The 19,821-nt window shown below is 47.0% G+C and overlaps 1 protein-coding gene and 1 pseudogene across 1 annotated transcript; one reads left to right on the forward strand and one right to left on the reverse strand.

Moving 5' to 3' along the window:
* Positions 1 to 3,738: 3,738 nt before the first annotated feature.
* Positions 3,739 to 7,179, reverse strand: LOC142396054 (trace amine-associated receptor 8a-like). Its single transcript, XM_075478596.1, has 4 exons — positions 7,106 to 7,179; positions 6,677 to 7,015; positions 4,741 to 4,929; positions 3,739 to 4,552 (listed from the first exon to the last, which is right to left on the reverse strand). The coding sequence occupies exons 1-4, from the start codon at positions 7,177 to 7,179 to the stop codon at positions 3,739 to 3,741; spliced, it is 1,416 nt and encodes a 471-aa protein (XP_075334711.1).
* Positions 7,180 to 7,602: 423 nt separating this feature from the next.
* On the forward strand, positions 7,603 to 12,070 carry LOC142396055 (uncharacterized; annotated as a pseudogene).
* The last annotated feature ends 7,751 nt before the right edge of the window (positions 12,071 to 19,821 follow it).

Genomic DNA, 19,821 nt, shown 5'->3' on the forward strand with positions numbered 1-19,821 from the left:
TGTCCGGCTGTGTGGCACTCAGAATTCTCATCTGAATGTTAAGGTAAGGCCCAACAGATTTTCTTTCACAAGCGGAGCAATTTGGCTTTCGCCATGATGTTCCCCATGGTATATAAAACTTTATTAGAAATTGCTTTGGGTTTATTTCGATTGTAATAGACACAAAGATGAGAAAGAAGAAAAAAAAAGAGAAAGGGGTAAAGAGAGATGGAGGAAAAGGTTTGAAGAGAAAATTGTTCTCTTCGATCTCTTCTCTTCGAACAAAAACTGTTTTTTAACACAGCTCACAAACATCCACAATAACGGATGATTAAGGGGTTTTACATGTTTTTAGGGGTTTTACTGTTTGTTTAACTTAATTGTTGGTTTTGCTTTTATATGGCACAAATGGGAGGAGCGCTGATGAATTTCATTGATAGGAAGCGATCTAGATCACAGTACAAGTGTTGTTCTTATTGAGATGATTGATCCAGGATCTCTTAGCTCTTCCACACACTCATGGTTTCCTGTAATCAATCACCACAACTGAAATAACTTGTTTATTGGTCTCTTGTGCATTTAAGCTCCACGGTTTCTCTCGTCAGCCTCTTATGGGGAATTTATTGAACAGACCGTCACAGAGACATGTACATTTTCAGCATGCATGGAAATTCCCTTTAACCTCAGTTTGTGACAACCTCTTATACACTTCTGTATCATTCAATGCGTACGGGGCCCAAACCCAATCTCTCCTCCGCACCTGCTGTCTGAGGCCCTCATTTTCGCCATTATCTAGACAGAACTCATCCTAACCTCAAACAATATGCATGGTTCGAGCACAACAAGGCACAATGTGTAATTGGAGCAGTGTCAAGGCTCTGCTCTCCCACCTAATCCCCCCTGAAATCACTTATCAGTGATTTGATAAAGAAATAATCTAAACATACTGAATCAACGAAAATACTGCAAAAAAAATGGAACCAAATATAGCCGGACAGGAGAGGACGTGGTAAAGATCGCTTTCATGGAAGTGAAGTGCCAGTAACCTCTTTCTGTAATTATGGTACAAAAATGGAGCATCGCGGTAGTTCTGGCAGACCACGTAGTCAATGCGCCCTTTGCCTATTGGCTGACGCCGACCCAACCCCTATGGCTCCACAACCAGCTGCGCTCAATTGGGTAATCAGCTCCTGCTCGCAATTGGATGCTGGCATTTGGGGTACTTCATTTAAACTTGGTTTGCTGTCACTGCTTTTTTTTGCTCTCTGCTTGCACCCACCACCTCCCCTGCTCCACCGACTACTCATTGCCAACAATGTCATACTGTTGTTCATTGTTGCTTGCTCTGTTCCAGGGGGTTTGTTGCCTTTACAGCAAATGGAAGGCACTCCACCTGAGGATGCTGCTGTTCCCTGTCTGGCTTCCATGGAGCTCATGGAAAAGTCGGGAACTTCCTCCGAACAGAGCCATACCGCCAAACACAAATTGTATGCATTCAGAATAAGCTTCTGAAATTCGTCTCTGTTTCTCGTCTCGTTTTGAGGAGAGTGGTTCTGACAGAACTATTTATTCATTTGATGATGTTTGTGTATTCATTCTATGATTATTATCAGTCATAACTAATCACGCATATGTCCATTGCCAGCTGTGTCAGTCAACTGTTCGGAGTGCGACCGAAAGAGTAATTAAGTGGTCGGTCGCCAAGTGGGGTGGGGCCCATCCATCCATCATCTTCCCCTCCCTGGGGATCGGGTCGTGGGGGCAGCAGCTTGAGCAAAGAGACCCAGACCCAGAGCCCCGCTTACCCCCAGAGCCTCTGCAACCGTTCCGCTTGGCCTGTCGGTACCCATCAGCTGCGGCCCAGGGCGTCCTGGTGCCAAGTGCACATATGGACACCCTTATGCCTGAACATGGTGTTCTATGGACAGTCCATGACAAGCACAGAAGTCCAATAACAAAACACTGTGATTCAGATCGGGGGGCCGTTCCTTCCAATCACCCCTTTCCAGGTCTTACTGTCATTGCCCAAAAAAGTCAGACCTCACCATCGCTTGGCGCTATTTTTGCCTCCCTTCATATCAATGCGTACAGCTACCTGCCGACAGCCACGCCTGTTACGGTGTTTGCTGCTTGGAAGCACAGTCTGCACTTCGGTCTGCACTTCGGTCTGCACTTCGGTCTACACAGCAAGCAGTGATACAAAGAGAGAGAAAATAGGGCCAAGCGATGCGAGGTCTGACTTTTTCCTGGAGAACCATTTTGTGATGCAAATGTATTACTCTGTTGAACGCATATTGTTCTGAGAAGCAAAACGCTTTATTTTTTAAACCCCAGCCAACTAACCGGTCTACCTTCATCAACACCAAAACGAGGCTGGAACTCTGCTCACAGGACACAGCAGGGGGTAAGAGATGTTCAGAAATGATGTTGCTGATATGGGATGTCATACAGCTTCATGTCAAAAGAGGCGAACTATCCCTTTAACACCTGATTAGAACCAGATTTTCTTTCACCTCATTGTGACAACCGGAGATTTTCTGTTTTGTCCTGAAATGTAAAACATTACAAAGAGTTTGTACTTTCTATTTTTACATGACAGAAGATAACTGGTTGGACGTGTACTGTGTTTAAAAGACTTGCGTAGCACAAAAGAAGAAACATCCCATCTGAGGACAGATGTGCTCTGGAATGTTACAAGGCAGGAATGAGTTTGACAGATTCTTTGTAAATAGTGTGACCGATTATTTCTTTTACCTTTCGGGGGGAACAGACGGAAAGCTCAGGTGTGGCCGATCACTCACAGGCTGAGCCCAAAGAAGAGTAACAAAGCAGAGTATTCATAGCTATTTTTAACTCAGCAGGTTGCATTTATCATGTTTTCAACAGTTCTTCTGAATATAGGCCTTATGTGTGTGTGTGTCAGAACTGGCAGAACAATGGATTAATCTTTCCTACACCATAAATCCAGTCTGACTTCCAGCTGTTCATAATGTATCATGTTATTGGCCACATATAAGGCGTTTAAACTATTTACCTGATGGGTGTAAAATGTAGTCTGAGGCCTTTCCACTTTTAGATAAAGAAATCTCTCATAAAATGCACTTAGAGGAAACCCTCCTGCTTGGTTAAAGTTCAGGTCTGACACACTAAGTGCTGTATGAGTGGTAAAACAAAGTAGAAAAGCGCCACATAGGAACAGACTATTTACAGTCCATTTACTTCAGCCTGCTAACGTGAATACAGCAAAGCGGTATTTGGAAGTACTTTAAATTTCACACCATAAATGATACAGTCACAAACAAAGATGAGGCTGTTTTCTACTTTAAACACAGCAGCTGTCTTACTCCACAACAGGCCTCACCTGCTAACCCGCCTGCTATTTGATACCCGCAGCTGCAGCATGTCCTTTATGCACTGCTTTGCAGCTAATATAACAGAGTATTGTTTAGCAAGAGGGATTTCAGGACCCTACATTTAAATACATTTGAAGAATTGTATGACTGGCTCATTTAAATACATTAAGTTTTGATTTTCAAGTGGTATATAAAACGCGTTTATGTTTCATGTTGTTTAATGTTTAAAAGAAATATACTATAGATGCATGAATGCTCGAAACATTTATTTTGACTCAGGCCATTAACAGAGTACGTGGGTTACAGTGAAGATGGTGTAACACCATGTTAAAGGACTAAAGAGAGAAAACTAATGTCATTTGAAGACATATAGGCACTTCAGGCTCTGGTGTTGAACACCGTCTCTCTACAGTATGTTGTATTTAGAGGAGCCGTGCAGAAGTATCTTCAGTGTAACAATGAGCTTAACAGATTTTCTGAACCAGGGATAGAAAAAAACATAGATCAATGGGTTCAGGCAAGAATTTATATGTAAAAGCCAGATTTCTATTGGCAAGGATGCAGTGTTTAGTGAGTTTTCCTTTTGAACAAAATACGAGCAGGGCATTGGAGAGTAACATATGAGAAATGCAATAACAACTATACCAAGAGTTCTGGCAGCTTTTATCTCAGATTTCCTGACGTGCACCGACGTGCGCTTGAGCGTGACCGCTGCAATATGACACCTCATTGCACGAGCCTGAGACACAGCCACCGCAAAAACTCTCACATGCAGAACTATGATGACAGTAACGGGGAAAACAAAGAGCAAAATAAAGTCAATGATTGCATCAGTGTAGTTAAACACAATGACGCACTCTCCATAGCAGGAATTGTACCTGCCTGGCTGTTTGAATTCATCCCGAAACATCACAGAGATGTATAACACGGAACAGGTCCAGCACAGGACATTAATGACGTAGACTCTTCTGACAGTGATTTTCTGGTGGTAATGCAGAGGGTCACAGATAGCCACATGGCGGTCGGCTGATATGAGCACCATTGTTCCCACTGCAACAAAGGTAACTACGTAGCTTACGCTGCCATAGAGGGCACATGTGTGGTCACCGAGAAACCAGCAGCCGTCTGTGAGGATGATCAGAAAGGACATGAGGAGCCCAACAAAGAAATCTGAGACAGCCAGAGAGAGGAGGAGGAGGTTGGTGGGGGTGTGGAGCTGCCTGGAGTAAAACAGGAGCATCACATCAAATCCTTTGTTCAGCAGTTTTTGAAAAGCCACATTAAACAATCAGCACATATGATTAACATGCAAACAGTAAAAGCAGTGTAAAATGAAACAATATTTTCAGCAGTTAAACACATTCATTTATTTGTGTTACTTGGATAAGGTGAATAAATGTGTTGGTACTTGAAGTGGGAGATGGAGACGATGACGAGCAGGTTGAGAGTTGTAGTGAGCAGAGAGATGAAGGACAGTAAGGTGTAAGAAAGCACAGCCTCAGTGTGTGAGCGCTTCTGCTTCCTACAGGAGGAGTTGATGTGTGGGAAGCAGAGTTCAGTTTCCTCCATCGTTGGAGAAAGAGGCCGAGTAGAGAAGCTGCAGAGCTCAGGGAGCTTTGTGACCAAACCTGTCCGTGATCTAGCTCATTTATCCCTTTTCTCCATGTCATCTGTTTGTTCAGTTTCCATGCAACACGTTTTTTTCAGTCACATTTTAGCCCCCGATTGGCTCATGGTTGCGTCCCTTTGGAGGTTTTTCTGATACGTAAATAAAAAATAAATCCACTGCTGTTTGCACTGCAACTTGCAATATTGCACAATATTGTACTTTTTATTTTACCTTGTGTTCTAGGTTAGTATAGGTCTTAGACTAGCATAGGCTATTATGTGTATTATATGTTCAGTACAGCTCTTGTAATTAGCGTAAAATGTATTTTGTAGTATGCACATTGGCTATTTATTGTTACTGTCTTTGTTAGAGTACTCATGACATGACATGTTACGGCATGTTACATCTTGTTATGGTAGCTGCTGTACGGTGTCCTGTCCTAAGAATTTCAGTGCCCAGTCCGACTCTGTTGTTCTGTGCATCTGACAGTAAAAGACTCGACTTGACTCCAGCTGGAAGGAGGCTGCAGGGCAGACCCTGAACATGCTGGAGAGATTATATACATAACCTTACACTTACTCTATGTAAGGCAGTTACCTGTTTACGCCACTGTGGCATTGCTCACAGGTAGTTTTTTTAGGTTTGCCCCGTGTGGGATGCCATGTTTTTTAGTGTTCATCTACCTTTGCATGGTCAGGCGTCCTGCATTTTTATTCGGATATTATGTTGAAACTGTCCTTTTTTTGTTGATTTGTTCACGCTTATTGGTCAGTCACATGTCAGACTAAAGTCCGCTGTTGTTTTTAATGTTGTGATTTCTTACTGTTTGACATCTTTGTAGGATGTGGCTGTGAGTGTGTGGCTAGCATGCAAGTGTGGGCAGTGTGAGCCGGACGGAAATGTAAGTTTTTTGTTGGTGGTTTATTTATTCACAGATGCTGTATTTTGTATGGTTTGGCAGCGATTTTATTTTGTGATATATTTTTTTTTACGTTTTATTGTTTGACTAGGAGATTAATTTTTTTTATGAGTGTTCATCTACCTTTCCCCCAAAAGGTAAGTGTGGTTACCATGCAGTCGGGTGTTACTGTGAGTAATAACGAGAAAGGTCTCGGACTTACAATCCAGAATCCTGTCTCCAGTGCCTGCTTCCCTCCGCACGACACTCCACGACACGACACATAAAAACAAAATCACGACGCAGTCCAGGGAGGGTGCAGAGGGTCTGGCAGCGGACGTGCCGAGACAGTGGGTTACATCTATATACGTGAAAGAATGCCTTGAAACCCCTGAGGAGGAGCTGGATATTCTTGATGGGAAGAGGGGTGTCTGAGGACCTGTTGGTCATAGGAAGACAGGCATTGACACAAGTGTAGATTTGTCATTGCATTCCTGCTTATCCCTCAGATGCACCAAACTAACCAAAGAGCTATTTAGCTCTCTTGTTAAGGACAATTATACTTCAGAAATACCCAAAAATAAACACAAGAACTTCCGTTCAGCAGATTGGATGGGATGGGTTTATTGTTGGGAAGAGACCAGGAAGAAGAATGTCAAAACAATACTGCCTAAACAACACAGACCATTGTAGAACTATATTCTGACCAACCTATTGGGTTCATCTGGTTTTATAGATATATAGATATAGATAACAAGTCAAGTCTCAAGTCTTTTGACTCAAGTCAAAGTGTCAAGTGACTGAAGAAATTGTAACCTATATTACTTACTTACTTACTTAGGCCCATTACTCATGCCTGAGCATAGGCCACCGATGATTGTCCTCCACTGCACTCGTCTCTGGGCCTTCTTTCTTAGGTCTTGCCAGCTGTTGCCTATGCTCCTCATCTCCTCCTCCGTGTCTCTTCTCCAGCTGTTTTTTGGCCTTCCTCTCCTTCGTTTACCCTGTGGATTCCAGGTTAGAGCCTGGTTTGTGATGCTGGATGGTGTCTTCCTAAGGGTGTGCCCTATCCAAGACCATTTTCTCTTGAGGATCTGGCTTCCCACCGGGTTTTGTCCTGCTCTATCCCACAGCTCCAGGTTGCTGATCTTGTCTGACCACTTGATCTTAAAGATCCTTCTCAGACAAGTGTTTATAAATGTTTGTATCTTGTGTTGTGTTGCTTTTGTGGTTCTCCATGTCTCGGATCCGTAGAGCAATACTGACTTGACATTTGAGTTGAAGATCCGGAGTTTGGTGGCTATGCAAATCACTCTGGAGGCCCAGACGTTCCTAAGCATGATGAAGGCTGCTCTTGCTTTCCCTATCCTGGCTGTTACATCCCTATACAAAAGCTCGGGCGTGGGAGGAGTTCGGTGAGGCCATGGAGAACGATTTATGGACGGCCTCGAAGAGATTCTGGTCCACCATCCGGTGGGTCCATGCACTGTCAAAACCGTGTATGGTGAGGGCGGTGCTCTTCTAACCTCAACTAGGGATGTTGTGAGTTGGTGGGGGGAATACTTCAAGGACCTCCTCAATCCCACCCACACGCCTTCCGATGAGGAAGCAGAGTCGGGGAGCTTAGATTTGGGGCTTCCCATTTCTTAGGCTGAGGTTGCTGAGGTGGTCGAAAAGCTCCTCAGTGGCAAGAACCCGGGGGTGGATGAGGTCCGTCCCGAGTTCCTCAAGGCTCTGGATGCTGTAGGGCTGTCTTGGTTGACATGCCTCTGCAACATTGCGTGGACATCGAGGACAGTTCCTCCGGACCGGCAGATGGGGTGGTGGTACCCCTCTCTAAAAAGGGGGACCGGAGGGTGTGTTCCAACTACAGGGGGATCACACTCCTCAGCCTCCCTGGTAAGGTCTATTCGGGGGTACTGGAGAGGAGGATCTGTCAGATAGTCGAAGCTCGGATTTAGGAGGAGCAGTGTGGTTTTCAGCCTGGCCGTGGAACAGTGGACCAGCTCTACACCCTAAGCAGGAATCTTAGAGGGTGCATGGGAGTTCGCCCAACTGGTCTACATGTGTTTTGTTGACTTGGAGAAGGCGTTCGACCGTGTCCCTTGGGGAGTCCTGTGGGGGGTGCTCCTGGAGTATGGAGTGCCGGACCTCTTAATATGGGCTGTTGGGTCTCTGTATGACCGGTGTCAGAGTTTGGTCCACATTACCGGCAGTAAGTTGGATGTATTTCCGGTGAGGGTTGGACTCCGTCAGGGCTGCCCTTTGTCATCGATTCTGTTCATAATTTTTATGGACAGAATTTCTAGGCGCAGCCAGGGCGTTGAGGGGGTCCGGTTTGGCGACCTTAGAATCGGGTCTCTTCTCTTTGCGGACGATGTGGTTCTGTTAGCGTCGTTGGGCCGTGACCTTCAGCTCTCACTGGAGCGGTTTGCAGCCGAGAGTGAATCGGCTGTGATGAGAATGAGCGCCTCCAAATCTGAGACCATGGTCCTCGGCCAGGAAAGGGTGGAATGCCCTCACCGGGTTGGGAATGAGATCATTCTCCAAGTGGAGGAGTTCAAGTATCTCGTGGGCTTGTTCACGAGTGAGGGACGAATGGAGCAGGAGATTGACAGACGGATCGGTGCAGCGTCTGCAGTGATGCGGGCTCTGCACCGGCCTGTAGAGGTGAAGAAGGAGCTGAGCCAGAAGGCGAAGCTCTCGATTTACCGGTCAATCTATGTTCCTACCCTCACCTATGGTCACAAGCTGTGGGTAGTGACCGAAAGAACGAGCTCACAGATACAAGCGGCCGAAATGAGTTTCCTCCGCAGGGTGTCTGGGCTCTCCCTTAGAGATAGGGTGAGAAGCTCGGTCATCGGGGAGGGGCTCGGAGTAGAGCCGCTGCCTCTCTGCATCGAGAGGAACCAGATGAGGTGGCTCAGGTATCTGGTTAGGATGCCTCCTGGACACCTCTCTGGTGAGGTGTTCCGGGCCCGTCCCACTGGGAGGAGACCCTGGAGAAGACCCAGGACATGTATGAGAGAGTATAGCTGTTTTCACACTGAGATCCGCTACCATCGCGGGTCCAAATTGCCACTTCATCCTGCATCGAGCAATGTGAAAGCTTTGCGTATTAGATGACCCGTGCCGCATGAAGCCGAGTTTCGGGGGCGTTGCCTAGTGGTCTAGACGTCTGCACATTATCAAAGTCTATAATTAAAGGTTTTAGCTTGGCCTCCTCTTAACAAGGACAGCTGAAGGCTTAATGGCAGCGGAGCCAAATCCAGCGGTTATAAATTTTCTAAATTATAATTTATGTACCTCCAAATTGTACATCTTAAAGATTTTGCCAGGGAAAAAAACTCGGGATATGACTTTCCATCTTCTTTTTTCATTCAGTGAATGTGGATCTAAAAATATGCTAATCTTGCCTCACATTTCGACCCGCCTGGAGCTAACTTCAGCGTCTCCTGTCACTGTTACACAATGTCCAATTTAAATATTTGTGCAAATCAGCCATACATCTACTGTGACTGTATGATCAAAACAGCCTGTTTAAAAAATAATAATAAAAAGACAAAAAAATACACCTTTGAATGAAAGAGCAATTTTTCTAGAAAGTGGAAGGAATTATACAAGGTGCAATGCGCATGGAAGTATCTTAAAGAAAATGTGTTCACTTTCTACACTTCACACAAGTCATATTTAGGTGTTGTTAGCTATTGGAGCTGGGCTAACTCAGGCCGTCTATCTAACCTGGAGCTCCTAGGCATAATCCAGTTTGTAGGATCAGCGGCACCCAGAAGAAGCAACACCAACCAAAATCCTGCTGCCCTGCAGCCAGCATCTGGACTGTTGGTGTCAAATTCAACACCAGGCCCCAGCGGAGTGCCATATATGGTTTACAAGAGATGCCCCAGACTCTTGAAGCGACTATGGACAATCCTCAGGGTCATCTGGAGAAGGGGAAAGGTGGCACAGCAGTGGAGACACGCAGAGGGGGTCTGGATTCCAAAGGAGGAGAGCTCAATCACCATCAAGCAATTCAGGATCATCTCACTCCTCAGCGTTGAGGGCAAGATATTCTTCAGTATTGTTGCCCGGCGCTTGATGGAGTTCCTCCTGAGGAACACGTATATAGACACCTCTGTGCAGAAGGGAGGCGTCCCAAAGGTCCCAGGATGCATCGAACATACAGGAGTTGTCACCCAGCTGATCCGGGAGGCACGGGACGACAAAGGAGACCTGGCAGTCCTTCGGCTCGACCTTGCCAACGCCTACGGGTCCATGCCACACAAGCTGGTGGAAACCTCGCTTGACCTACACCACGTTCCAGGCAAGATCAAGGACCTCATACTGGACTATTGCAGCTGCTTCAGTTTGAGAGTCACTTCTGGAACAGTAACATCTGCATTTCATCGGCTTGAGAAAGGCATTATCACAGGATGTACCATTTCTGTGGTATTGCTTTCCTTGGCCATGAACATGCTGGTGAAGTCAGCAGAGGTGGAATGTAGAGGACCACTCACCAACTCCGGTATGCGACAGCCCCCCATCAGAGCATTTATGGATGATCTGACGGTGACGACAACATCTGTCCCGGGCTGTAGATGGATCCCCCAAGACCTGGAGCATCTCATCCGCTGGGCCCGGATGAACTTCAAGCAGCCAAGTCCAGGTCCCTGGTGGTGAAAAAGGGGAAGGTGTCAGAGAAGTACCGCTTCTCAATAGAAGACTGGCTTCTCTCCCACAGATTCCATCTGTGGGAGAGAAGCCAGTCAAGAGCCTGGGCAATATCTATGATTGCACCTTGAGGGACACTGCAGCACTCCAAGCAACATCAGAGGAGTTGGGAACCTGGCCGAGGGCAGTGGACAAGTCAGGGCTACCAGGCATATTTAAAGCCTGGCTTTACCAGCATGATATCCTGCCTCGACTCCTCTGGCCACTGCTGGTCTACAATGTGCCAATTACCACTGTCGAGTGCTTTGAGAGGAAGGTCAGCTCTTTCCTGCGGAAGTGGTTGGGCCTACCACGAAGCCTTAGCAGCATCGCCTTGTACGGGAGGAACAACAAACTTAAACTACCCTTCAACAGTCTGACAGAGGAGTTCAAGGTTACCCGAGCAAGAGAGGTGCTGCTGTATAGGGACTCCAGTGACATCAAAGTCTCCTCGGCTGGCATAGGGGTGAGGACCGGCAGGAAGAGGCAGTAAACCAGGCCGAGTCCCGCTTGCGGCACAGCGAGCTGGTGGGAACAGTGGCAACCGGGCGGGCAGGATTAGGGAGCAACCCTAGGCCTTCCTACAACAAGGCCAAGGGGAAGGAGAGGCGTCAGCTGATCCTGGAGGAGGTCCGGGCAGGGGTGGAGGAAGTCCGCAGCAGTAGGGCTGTAGGGATGTGTCAGCAGGGGACATGGACCCGTTTGGAGGAGGCAGCGGCCCGGAAGGTTTCGTGGACAGACTTATGGCGATCTAAGCCACACCGGATCAAATTCCTCATCCAGTCGGTCTACGATGTCCTCCCAAGCCCATCCAACCTCCATCGCTGGGGCTTGGCTGAGAACCCACTGTGCCCTCTCTGCCAAAGAGCTGGAACGCTGGAGCACATCCTGAGCTGCTGCCCAAGAGCACTAGGTGAGGGGCGCTACCGGTGGCGCCATGACCAGGTGCTACGGGTCATTGCTGAGGCCATCAGCACAGGGATTTCCACCAGCAAACACTTACAACCAACAAGGCAGGCCATCGCCTTTGTTAGGGCTGGGGAGAAGCCACAGCAGCTCAGGAGCGAACCAGGGGGACTGCTGGCAACAGCCAGGGACTGGCAGTTGAAAGTCGACCTAGGGAGACAGCTCAAGTTTCCGGAGAACATCGCAGTGACCACACTCAGGCCAGACATGGTCCTGGTGTCGGAAACAGCAAGGCAAGTGGTCCTGCTGGAGTTGACTGTCCCCTGGGAAGACAGGATAGAGGAGGCCTTTGAGAGGAAGAGGGCCAAGTATGAGGAGCTGACCAGTGAATGCCGAAGCAGGGGATGGAGGACCCGATGCAACCCCATCGAGGTCGGATGCAGAGGATTCGCTGGCCAGTCTCTTATCAGGGGACTCAAGATGCTGGGACTGAAAGGACTGCAAAACAGGAGAGCCATCAAGAACATCAGTGACGCAGCAGAAAAGGCGTCCAGATGGCTGTGGATCAAGCGGGGCGACCCGTGGGCAAATGCTCTTAAGACACAAGCCGGGACTTGATCACCCCCGGCTGGGTCCCCTGGGCGAGGGTGTCTGTTGTGAGACCCGAAACACCCAGTGAACCCAGGTGTCAACACTGATGATGTGTCTTAAGTTGCACGAATGTGTATGTTAGAACTAGTGAAAGTGTCATTGGCTTCTGGCATATTGAGTTTTCCCCTTGTGTTTCCATTTCCCTTTTCCCTAATGGAAACTAAATACTGACTGAGTGAGTGCAGCTGAAGGGAAAAACACAGGTGGCGTGAATGAAGGTGATGGCAAAGCAACAGAAACTATGGGGAAAAGCAACCGGAGACTGTCCGGCGGGCGGCCAGACATCCGGCGACATGGCGGGAGGAGCCGATCTGGTGGACGGCCAGACTAATAGCGACGAGGCGGCAGGAACCGAAGGCGGTCTGGCTGGCGGCCAGAAATTGGGTGATGGCAGAGCCCCCCCTTAAAGGGATGTATCACAGACATCCCAAAACCTGGATGGGAGGGAGGGGCTCTGGGTCTCTTGGCTCTGTGGGCTCTATGGGCTCAGGCTCTCTGGGTTCTGGCTCTAGCTCTCTGGGCTGGGGCTCTCTGGGCTGGTGCTCTCTGGGCTGGGACTCTCTGGGCTGGGACCCTCTGGGCTGGGACCCTCTGGGCTGGGACTCTCTGGGCTGGGACTCTCTGGGCTGGGACTCTCTGGGATTGGACTCTCTGGGCTGGGACCCTCTGGGCTGGGACTCTCTGGGCTGGGACTCTCTGGGCTGGGACTCTCTGGGATTGGACTCTCTGGGCTGGGACCCTCTGGGCTGGGACTCTCTGGGCTGGGACTCTCTGGGCTGTGGGTCTCTGGGCTGTGGGTCTCTGGGCTGGGACTCTCTGGGCTGGGACCCTCTGGGCTGGGACTCTCTGGGCTGGGACCCTCTTGGCTGGGACTCTCTGGGATTGGACTCTCTGGGCTGGGACTCTCTGGGATTGGACTCTCTGGGCTGGGACTCTCTGGGCTGGGACTCTCTGGGCTGGGACTCTCTGGGATTGGACTCTCTGGGCTGGGACTCTCTGGGCTGGGACTCTCTGGGCTGGGGGTCTATGGGCTGGGACTCTATGGGCTCGGACCCTCTGGGCTGGGACTCTCTGGGCTGGGACTCTCTGGGCTGGGACCCTCTGGGCTGGGACTCTCTGGGCTGGGACTCTCTGGGCTGGGACTCTCTGGGCTGGGACCCTCTGGGCTGGGACTCTCTGGGCTGGGACTCTCTGGGCTGGGACCCTCTGGGCTGGGACCCTCTGGGCTGGGACTCTCTGGGCTGTGATGCTGGAGAGATGAGGTAGGACGTGTACAGCGCGGCTACTTTTCCTGGCTCCATGCCGAAAATGTCCAGCACCGCAGCGCGCTGTACACTCCTCAACTCCGCCCAGACGTGTGACAGGTCCACAGCCCATGTCTGGAGAACCGCGAGGTCATTGTCCACCTCCAATTTCTGCCACGAGCTATTCTCCTGCTCCAAACAAAGAAGGTCACCGACCAGCACCCAAAAGGCTTGGACATCTGCCGCGTCCATGGTGTGCCAGATCCTTCTGTCAGGTTTGGGTGGATGCAACGTCAAAAAGGCAAACTGGGATTTATTTTTCAAAACAAGGTTAACACAAAGCACGACTGAGCCGGATAACAAACTAAACTGTGACATAATACAACATGACTAAGGCTATTAAAAAACAATGAACTTGACTTGAAATTACTTAGCTTGGGATGAAAGATATCGACTGGTAGGATCTGGCAAAAACAATGAGGAAACCTGGAAAGAAGTGAATGAAGGTGATGGCAGAGCAACAGAAAGTATGGGGAAAGCATGGCTAAACTAAATACCGGACCTGGACTAGAAAACTAAGGTATGAGATAAAACTAAAACATGATGAAAATAAGAACTAAACAGGAACTAAAAACCAAAATAAAAGATAAACTTAAAAACCTGATAAAACTAAAAACTAAGCATGAAATAAAAACATGGCGAAAAAACCCATGGATGTGATATCATTCTGATTAGCTGTTCAGCGAAGTGAGTGTGTGCACAAGAAGAAAGGCTGCAGTGTGGTTTTTTTGTGTGTCTTCGGTGTGTATACCCTATAAGCATTGTCTGACTCCATTGTCATATTTTTCAGATGACATGAGCATGTAGAAATGTGCCATGTCTGTCAGTGAAAGAGCTCATTCTGATCGGCTGTTCAGCGAAGTGAGAGTGTGCACAAGAAGAGAGGCTGCAGTGACAACAGAAAGTAAATGGCTAACTTAAAATAATCTCTTCCTACTTCTCAATGCTTTCCCAAAGTGGTCAGGTGGTGGGAAGAAAGTGAAAATCAGACGATAAAAACATCCCAACCCATGATGTTGACCTCTGATTTCTACCACATCAGCTTCTCCGCTACACTTAAATGTCCTACATGTTTGTCATCAGATTTGTATTATATTTGATCATCTAGCTACAGCAAGAGCATATCCTTAATAATTGATACTGCCGCTATAAGATTTCCCTTCAGGATTTCGGTTAGCTGTCTTCTTGTGCAGATGTATATTCTGCATCCTGCCAAGTTGTTTGAAAGCATCATTTTGGTGTATTTGAGTCATATTTTGTTTATTCAGATGCTGTTTTAAAGAGAGGAGCCGACAGAGGCCTCTTGTTGGGAATGTTTCTTCACATTTGTTTGGTGTAAAGAGCCCCGATACAGAATTTCTTACCCACACTGGGTTAACCACTGGTAAGATAAGATTGTTTCCTTGGACTGTGACCAGGCCTTGTGTTTGCAGGCGGTCACTAAGACAACTGTTGTCAAGTGAAGGAGGAGCAATGTGGAAGGTGAGGAGGAATAAATCTGTTATGTGACAAACAGTTTCTGACAGAACACAGTCAGATCTCCTCTTTCTAAAGATGCAAACTGAAGAATCTGAGTTCTGCTTTCCAGAACTCCTGAACTCCTCCTGCAGGACTAGCAGACGTCCTCGCTCAGTTTCCATCATCATTTACATCACACTGTCCTGCATCTCTGTGCTCACCGTGACTCTTAACCTGCTGGTCATCATCTCCATCTCACACTTTAAGTAATCAAATGTTTTCAGGTGTTTTCCATATGCTACACTTAGAAAAGCAAAAGTGTTTTAGATTTATGTTTTAGGTTTATGTCATGTGCTTTCTGTGAGTGTCTAATAATACTACTGTTTCATCTCCAGGCAGCTCCACACCCCCACCAACCTCCTCCTCCTCTCTCTGGCTTTCTCAGATTTCTTCATTGGCTTCCTTATAGTCCTTCAGATTTTCCTCATCGATGGCTGCTGGTATCTCAGTGACCTCATGTGTGTTGTGTTTTATATTGTGGACTCTGTTGTTACCTGTACCTCAATAGAAACCATGATGCTCATAACACTTGACCGTTATGTGGCTATTTGTTACCCTCTGCACTACCCTGCCAAAGTTACTTTAAAAAGAGTTCAAATCTGTGTTTCAGTCAGTTGGAGCTTATCCTTCCTCTCTTCCTTTTGGCTGATAAATAATATGGAAATATCAAGCGGAGAAAATGACTGCCCTGCAGAGTGTGTGGTTGTTCTTGATTTTTTCGTAGGAATTTTGAACTTATTGTTGTTCTTTATTATCCCTATAACCACCCTGGTAGTTTTGTACCTCAGGGTGTTTGTGGTGGCTGTATCTCAGGCTCGTGCCATGCGCTCTCACCTTGCAGCTGTCACACTTCACAGCTCAGGGAGAGTAAATGTTAAGAAATCTGAACTGAAAGCAGCCAGGACTCTTGGAGTCGTTGTTGCTGTGTTTCTAACATGTCTGTTGCCTTATTTTTGCAGTTCACTAAATGAAACACAGATGAGTACTGCATCAGCTGCATTTTTTACGTGTTTGTTCTATTCTAACTCCTGCTTTAACCCTCTGATCTATGCCCTGTTTTACCCGTGGTTCAGGAAATCTGTTAAACTAATTCTTACCCTTCAGATACTGAAGGCCGGCTCCTGTCAGCACAACATCCTGTAAAGAGTGCACAGCTCATGTAAGTCTCCAAAAGTGAGTGTTTGTTTTAACTTCTATAAGAAAGCAACTGACAGACCCCTGAGTTCTTCACAAATCTGAAATAAAAGCAGCCACAGCTCTTTGTTGTTGCAGTGTTTTCCTAGGTTGTGTTTCTTATTAACAGTATCAGTTTTACTATTTTTCATACCTTGTTTCACCCCATGTTCTGAATATTAGTCAAACTATCACTCACACTTAGGTTACAGAAGCCTGCGAGGTCAACATAATGAAGAGAACGGAGTCACTGAGAGAAAATCTTAAAGCACATCTAATAACTCAAATAAGTCTCTTTTGTTCTTTGTTTTAGGTGATATTACATGCATTTCCTTTCTGTGACAAACAAGAACAAGTTACCTCTAATCTCATCATTTAATTACAATCTTCATTCAATCGTTAATCAAGAGTTTGAATAGAGTACACTTATTTGGATTTAAACCTGCAGTAACTTATTCGCACATCAGTGTGGAGGAGATTTTTCATCTGGAATAATAAGTGGTGGGTAATCATCAACTCCATCATCTCAAATACTTGCTTACAGATTTACAGATTGCTTCATTTGATAAATTGTGACATTTTCATCGTATGCAATATAACAATTTAGATCAATTTCTAATCAACAGTTTTAGTAAACTGATTTCTGCTGTGTATGTGCGTGATCTTTTTATTCTCTATGTACAATAAACAGCTTCTTGAAACGCATTAAAGGTTTATTAGTTAAAGAAAAACTGTAATAAAATAACAAATGCTTTCCCTGATAAACCGTATAAAGGTGCACCAGGAGTTAACAGAAAATGTAAACGTTTTACAACTTTCTTTTAAGAGAAGCTGAATGTGATTTACTGGAAGTTTGAAGTGTATTTTACTCCTGGATTAGCCTGCTCAGTCTGAAGTAGTGTTGAGTCAAAGCACTTTGATTAACAATGTAAATGGCGAGGAGTGACAACAATTCAGTCCAGTTGAGTTTTAGGGGAAGGAAATGCCAGTAGAGGGAAACATAACTCTGCCGTCACTTCAGCCATTTGTTCACACAGTTCATCATCCCTCTGGGAAGATTACTTTTTCAAAAGAACAGTAACAGAAGGGACACACTGCCAAAACAACACAGACCATTATAGAAGATTTTAATTATAAAATTAATCACAAAAATATCAAACACATTGGATAAACATGAATATTTTAAAACTGATAAAAGAAGGGGATCATACCAAAACTGCTAATAACACTAAGTCAGCTCATCACAGACTTTTTGTTATGTTGAGGAATAAGATGGTAAAGAAATTTAGGATGATGTCTTCCTGACTGCAATAGAAAAGGTACGGAGTAATCAAAAAAAAAAATGACTGGCAGCAGTTGAAAAGGTTAACAGGACATAACAAAAAAGACTCCTTCATAGAACCTCCACCTTAAGGTGGGGTTAAGCTGTTGGGTGATAAAGTTGGTACCTCCATTCACAGCGTGGGCTCTGGCACCAAACTCCTGGAGAGGGGCTGGACTGTAATAGACTGGTGTTGCCCAAGGTGAGAGGCGTTGGGCTGGAGCTGTGATATTCACAAGCCCCCTGCTTATCACCTCCATGCTGGAGATCTCCCCGTGAGTGAGAGGGTCACCTCACTGGGGCTGCAGGAAGGGAAGATTCTGACTGGTGTTTGTGCGTATCCACCAAACAGCACTTCAGATTTCCTGGCCTTCTTGGGGTTTTTGGGTGGTGTCCTGGAGGGGGTGTCATCTGGGGATTCCATTGCTCCTCTGGGGGATTTCAATGTCCATATTGGCAATGATGGGGTGACCTGGAGAGGTGTGATTGGTAGAATCGGTCTCCCTTATCTGAACCAAAGCGGTGCATTGTTTTTGGATTTCTGTGCAAGCCATGGATTGTTATACTACGTAACATTACTGTCATTTTGAAGACGCTTTTATCCAAATCGACTTACAATAATTGTGTTCCACATCGGTGGGCAAAGGAACTTCAGGTCACAAGAAATCATAAGTGCATTTCCTTCCAAAACCAAACAGCTAAGAGCATAACTAGTGCTAGAGTAAGTTAGGTACCTAGTCAAACGGGAAGACAATTTAGGAGATCTGGGTAGTTTTCTTTGAAGAGATGGGTTTTCAGCCTGCAGCGAAAGATGGGCAGCGACTCAGCTGTCCTGACATCAGTCGGGAGATCGTTCCACCATCGGGGTGCCAGAACAGAGAAAAGCCGTGACCATGTCGATGATGACCGCTGAGTGAGGGGCAGCCAGGCGCCTGGAGGCCGCAGAGCGAAGTGGTCGGGCGGGGGTGTAGGGCTTGAACATAGCCTGGAGGTATGAAGGAGCTGTTACTTCCACTGCCCTGTAGGGTAGCACCAGAGTCCTAAACTGGATGCGAGCAGCTACAGGGAGCCAGTGTAGAGAGCGGAGAAGGGGAGTCGTGTGGGAGAACTTGGGGAGGATGAACACCAGACGAGCAGAGGCTTTCTGAATAAGCTCCAGAGGTCTGATGGCAGAAGCCGGGGTGCCAGCAAGGAGCGAGTTGCAGTAGTCTAGGCGGGAGATGACAAGAGCCTTGATGAGCACCTGCGGTGCTTTGTCAGTGAGGAAGGGGCAAATCCTCCGGATGTTGTAGAGGAGGGATCGTCAGGAACGTGTCACTGATGCAATGTTTGCCAAGAACGACAGTTGGTCGTCCAGGGTCACACCCAGATTCCTCGCAGTCCAAGTTGACGTCACCACAGAGTCATCCATGGTGATGGCCAGGTCTCTGAATGGGCAGCCCTTCCCCGGGAGAAACACCAGCTCAGTCTTGTCCAGTTTGAGCTTAAGGTGGTGCATCGACATCCACCCCGAGATGTCTGCCAGGCACGCAGCAATCCGTGCCTCCACTTGGTTGTCAGAAGGGGGATAAGACAGAATCAGCTGGGTGTCATCTGCATAGCAGTGGTAGGAAAAGTTATGGGATTGGATGAATGAACCCAGAGATGATGTGTAGAAAGAAAAAAGAAGAGGACCCAGGACCGAACCTTGCGGAACCCCAGTGGTGACTCTACGTGGTTTTGACACAGACCCTCTCAGTGTTACCTGGTAGGAGCGACCTGTCAGGTAGGATGAGAACATGCAGGGTGCAGAGCCAGAGACACCCCAGGGATACCGGTCTGTAGTTCTTGATGTCTGAAGGGTCAAGAGCTGGTTTCTTTAGAAGAGGAGTGACTCTGGCAGTCTTGAAAGCAGATGCAAAAGAGCCTGATGTCAAAGACGTGTTAATGAGGTGGGTCAGGTAAGGAAGAGGATTAGGTGCAGCAGATTGAAGGAGAGGGGAAGGGACTGGGTCAAGGGAACATGTGGTGGGGCGGCTAGATGTTACAAGGTGAAGGACTTCATTTGCAGAAACTAGGGCCGGCACGGTATATGTATTCGTGCCGAACCGTCACGGTACGGGGGTCATGATTCGGTACGTGCATTGCCACGCAGAATACACACGGTTCAGAAGTTTAATATTGATCTGAACGCGGAACTGTTATTTTGCAAGAGTTTCCTTCAGGACCCATTTAAACACTGCCACATGCAAGCTCTGATTGGTCCGTAGAGATATACGCTTTCGGACAGAGTAGTTATAAGAACGCAGTTATCAGAACTGTCCTACTTGAATTTCGTTCTGATAACTGTCCTTCCCCAGCGGAACTGTTTCAGTCTGCATTCGCACATGAGTCAGGACTGATGCGCCGTGCGCAGCCGTCTG

The sequence above is a fragment of the Odontesthes bonariensis genome, chromosome 12, assembly GCF_027942865.1.
Source record: "Odontesthes bonariensis isolate fOdoBon6 chromosome 12, fOdoBon6.hap1, whole genome shotgun sequence".
Taxonomy (NCBI): Eukaryota; Metazoa; Chordata; class Actinopteri; order Atheriniformes; family Atherinopsidae; genus Odontesthes; species Odontesthes bonariensis.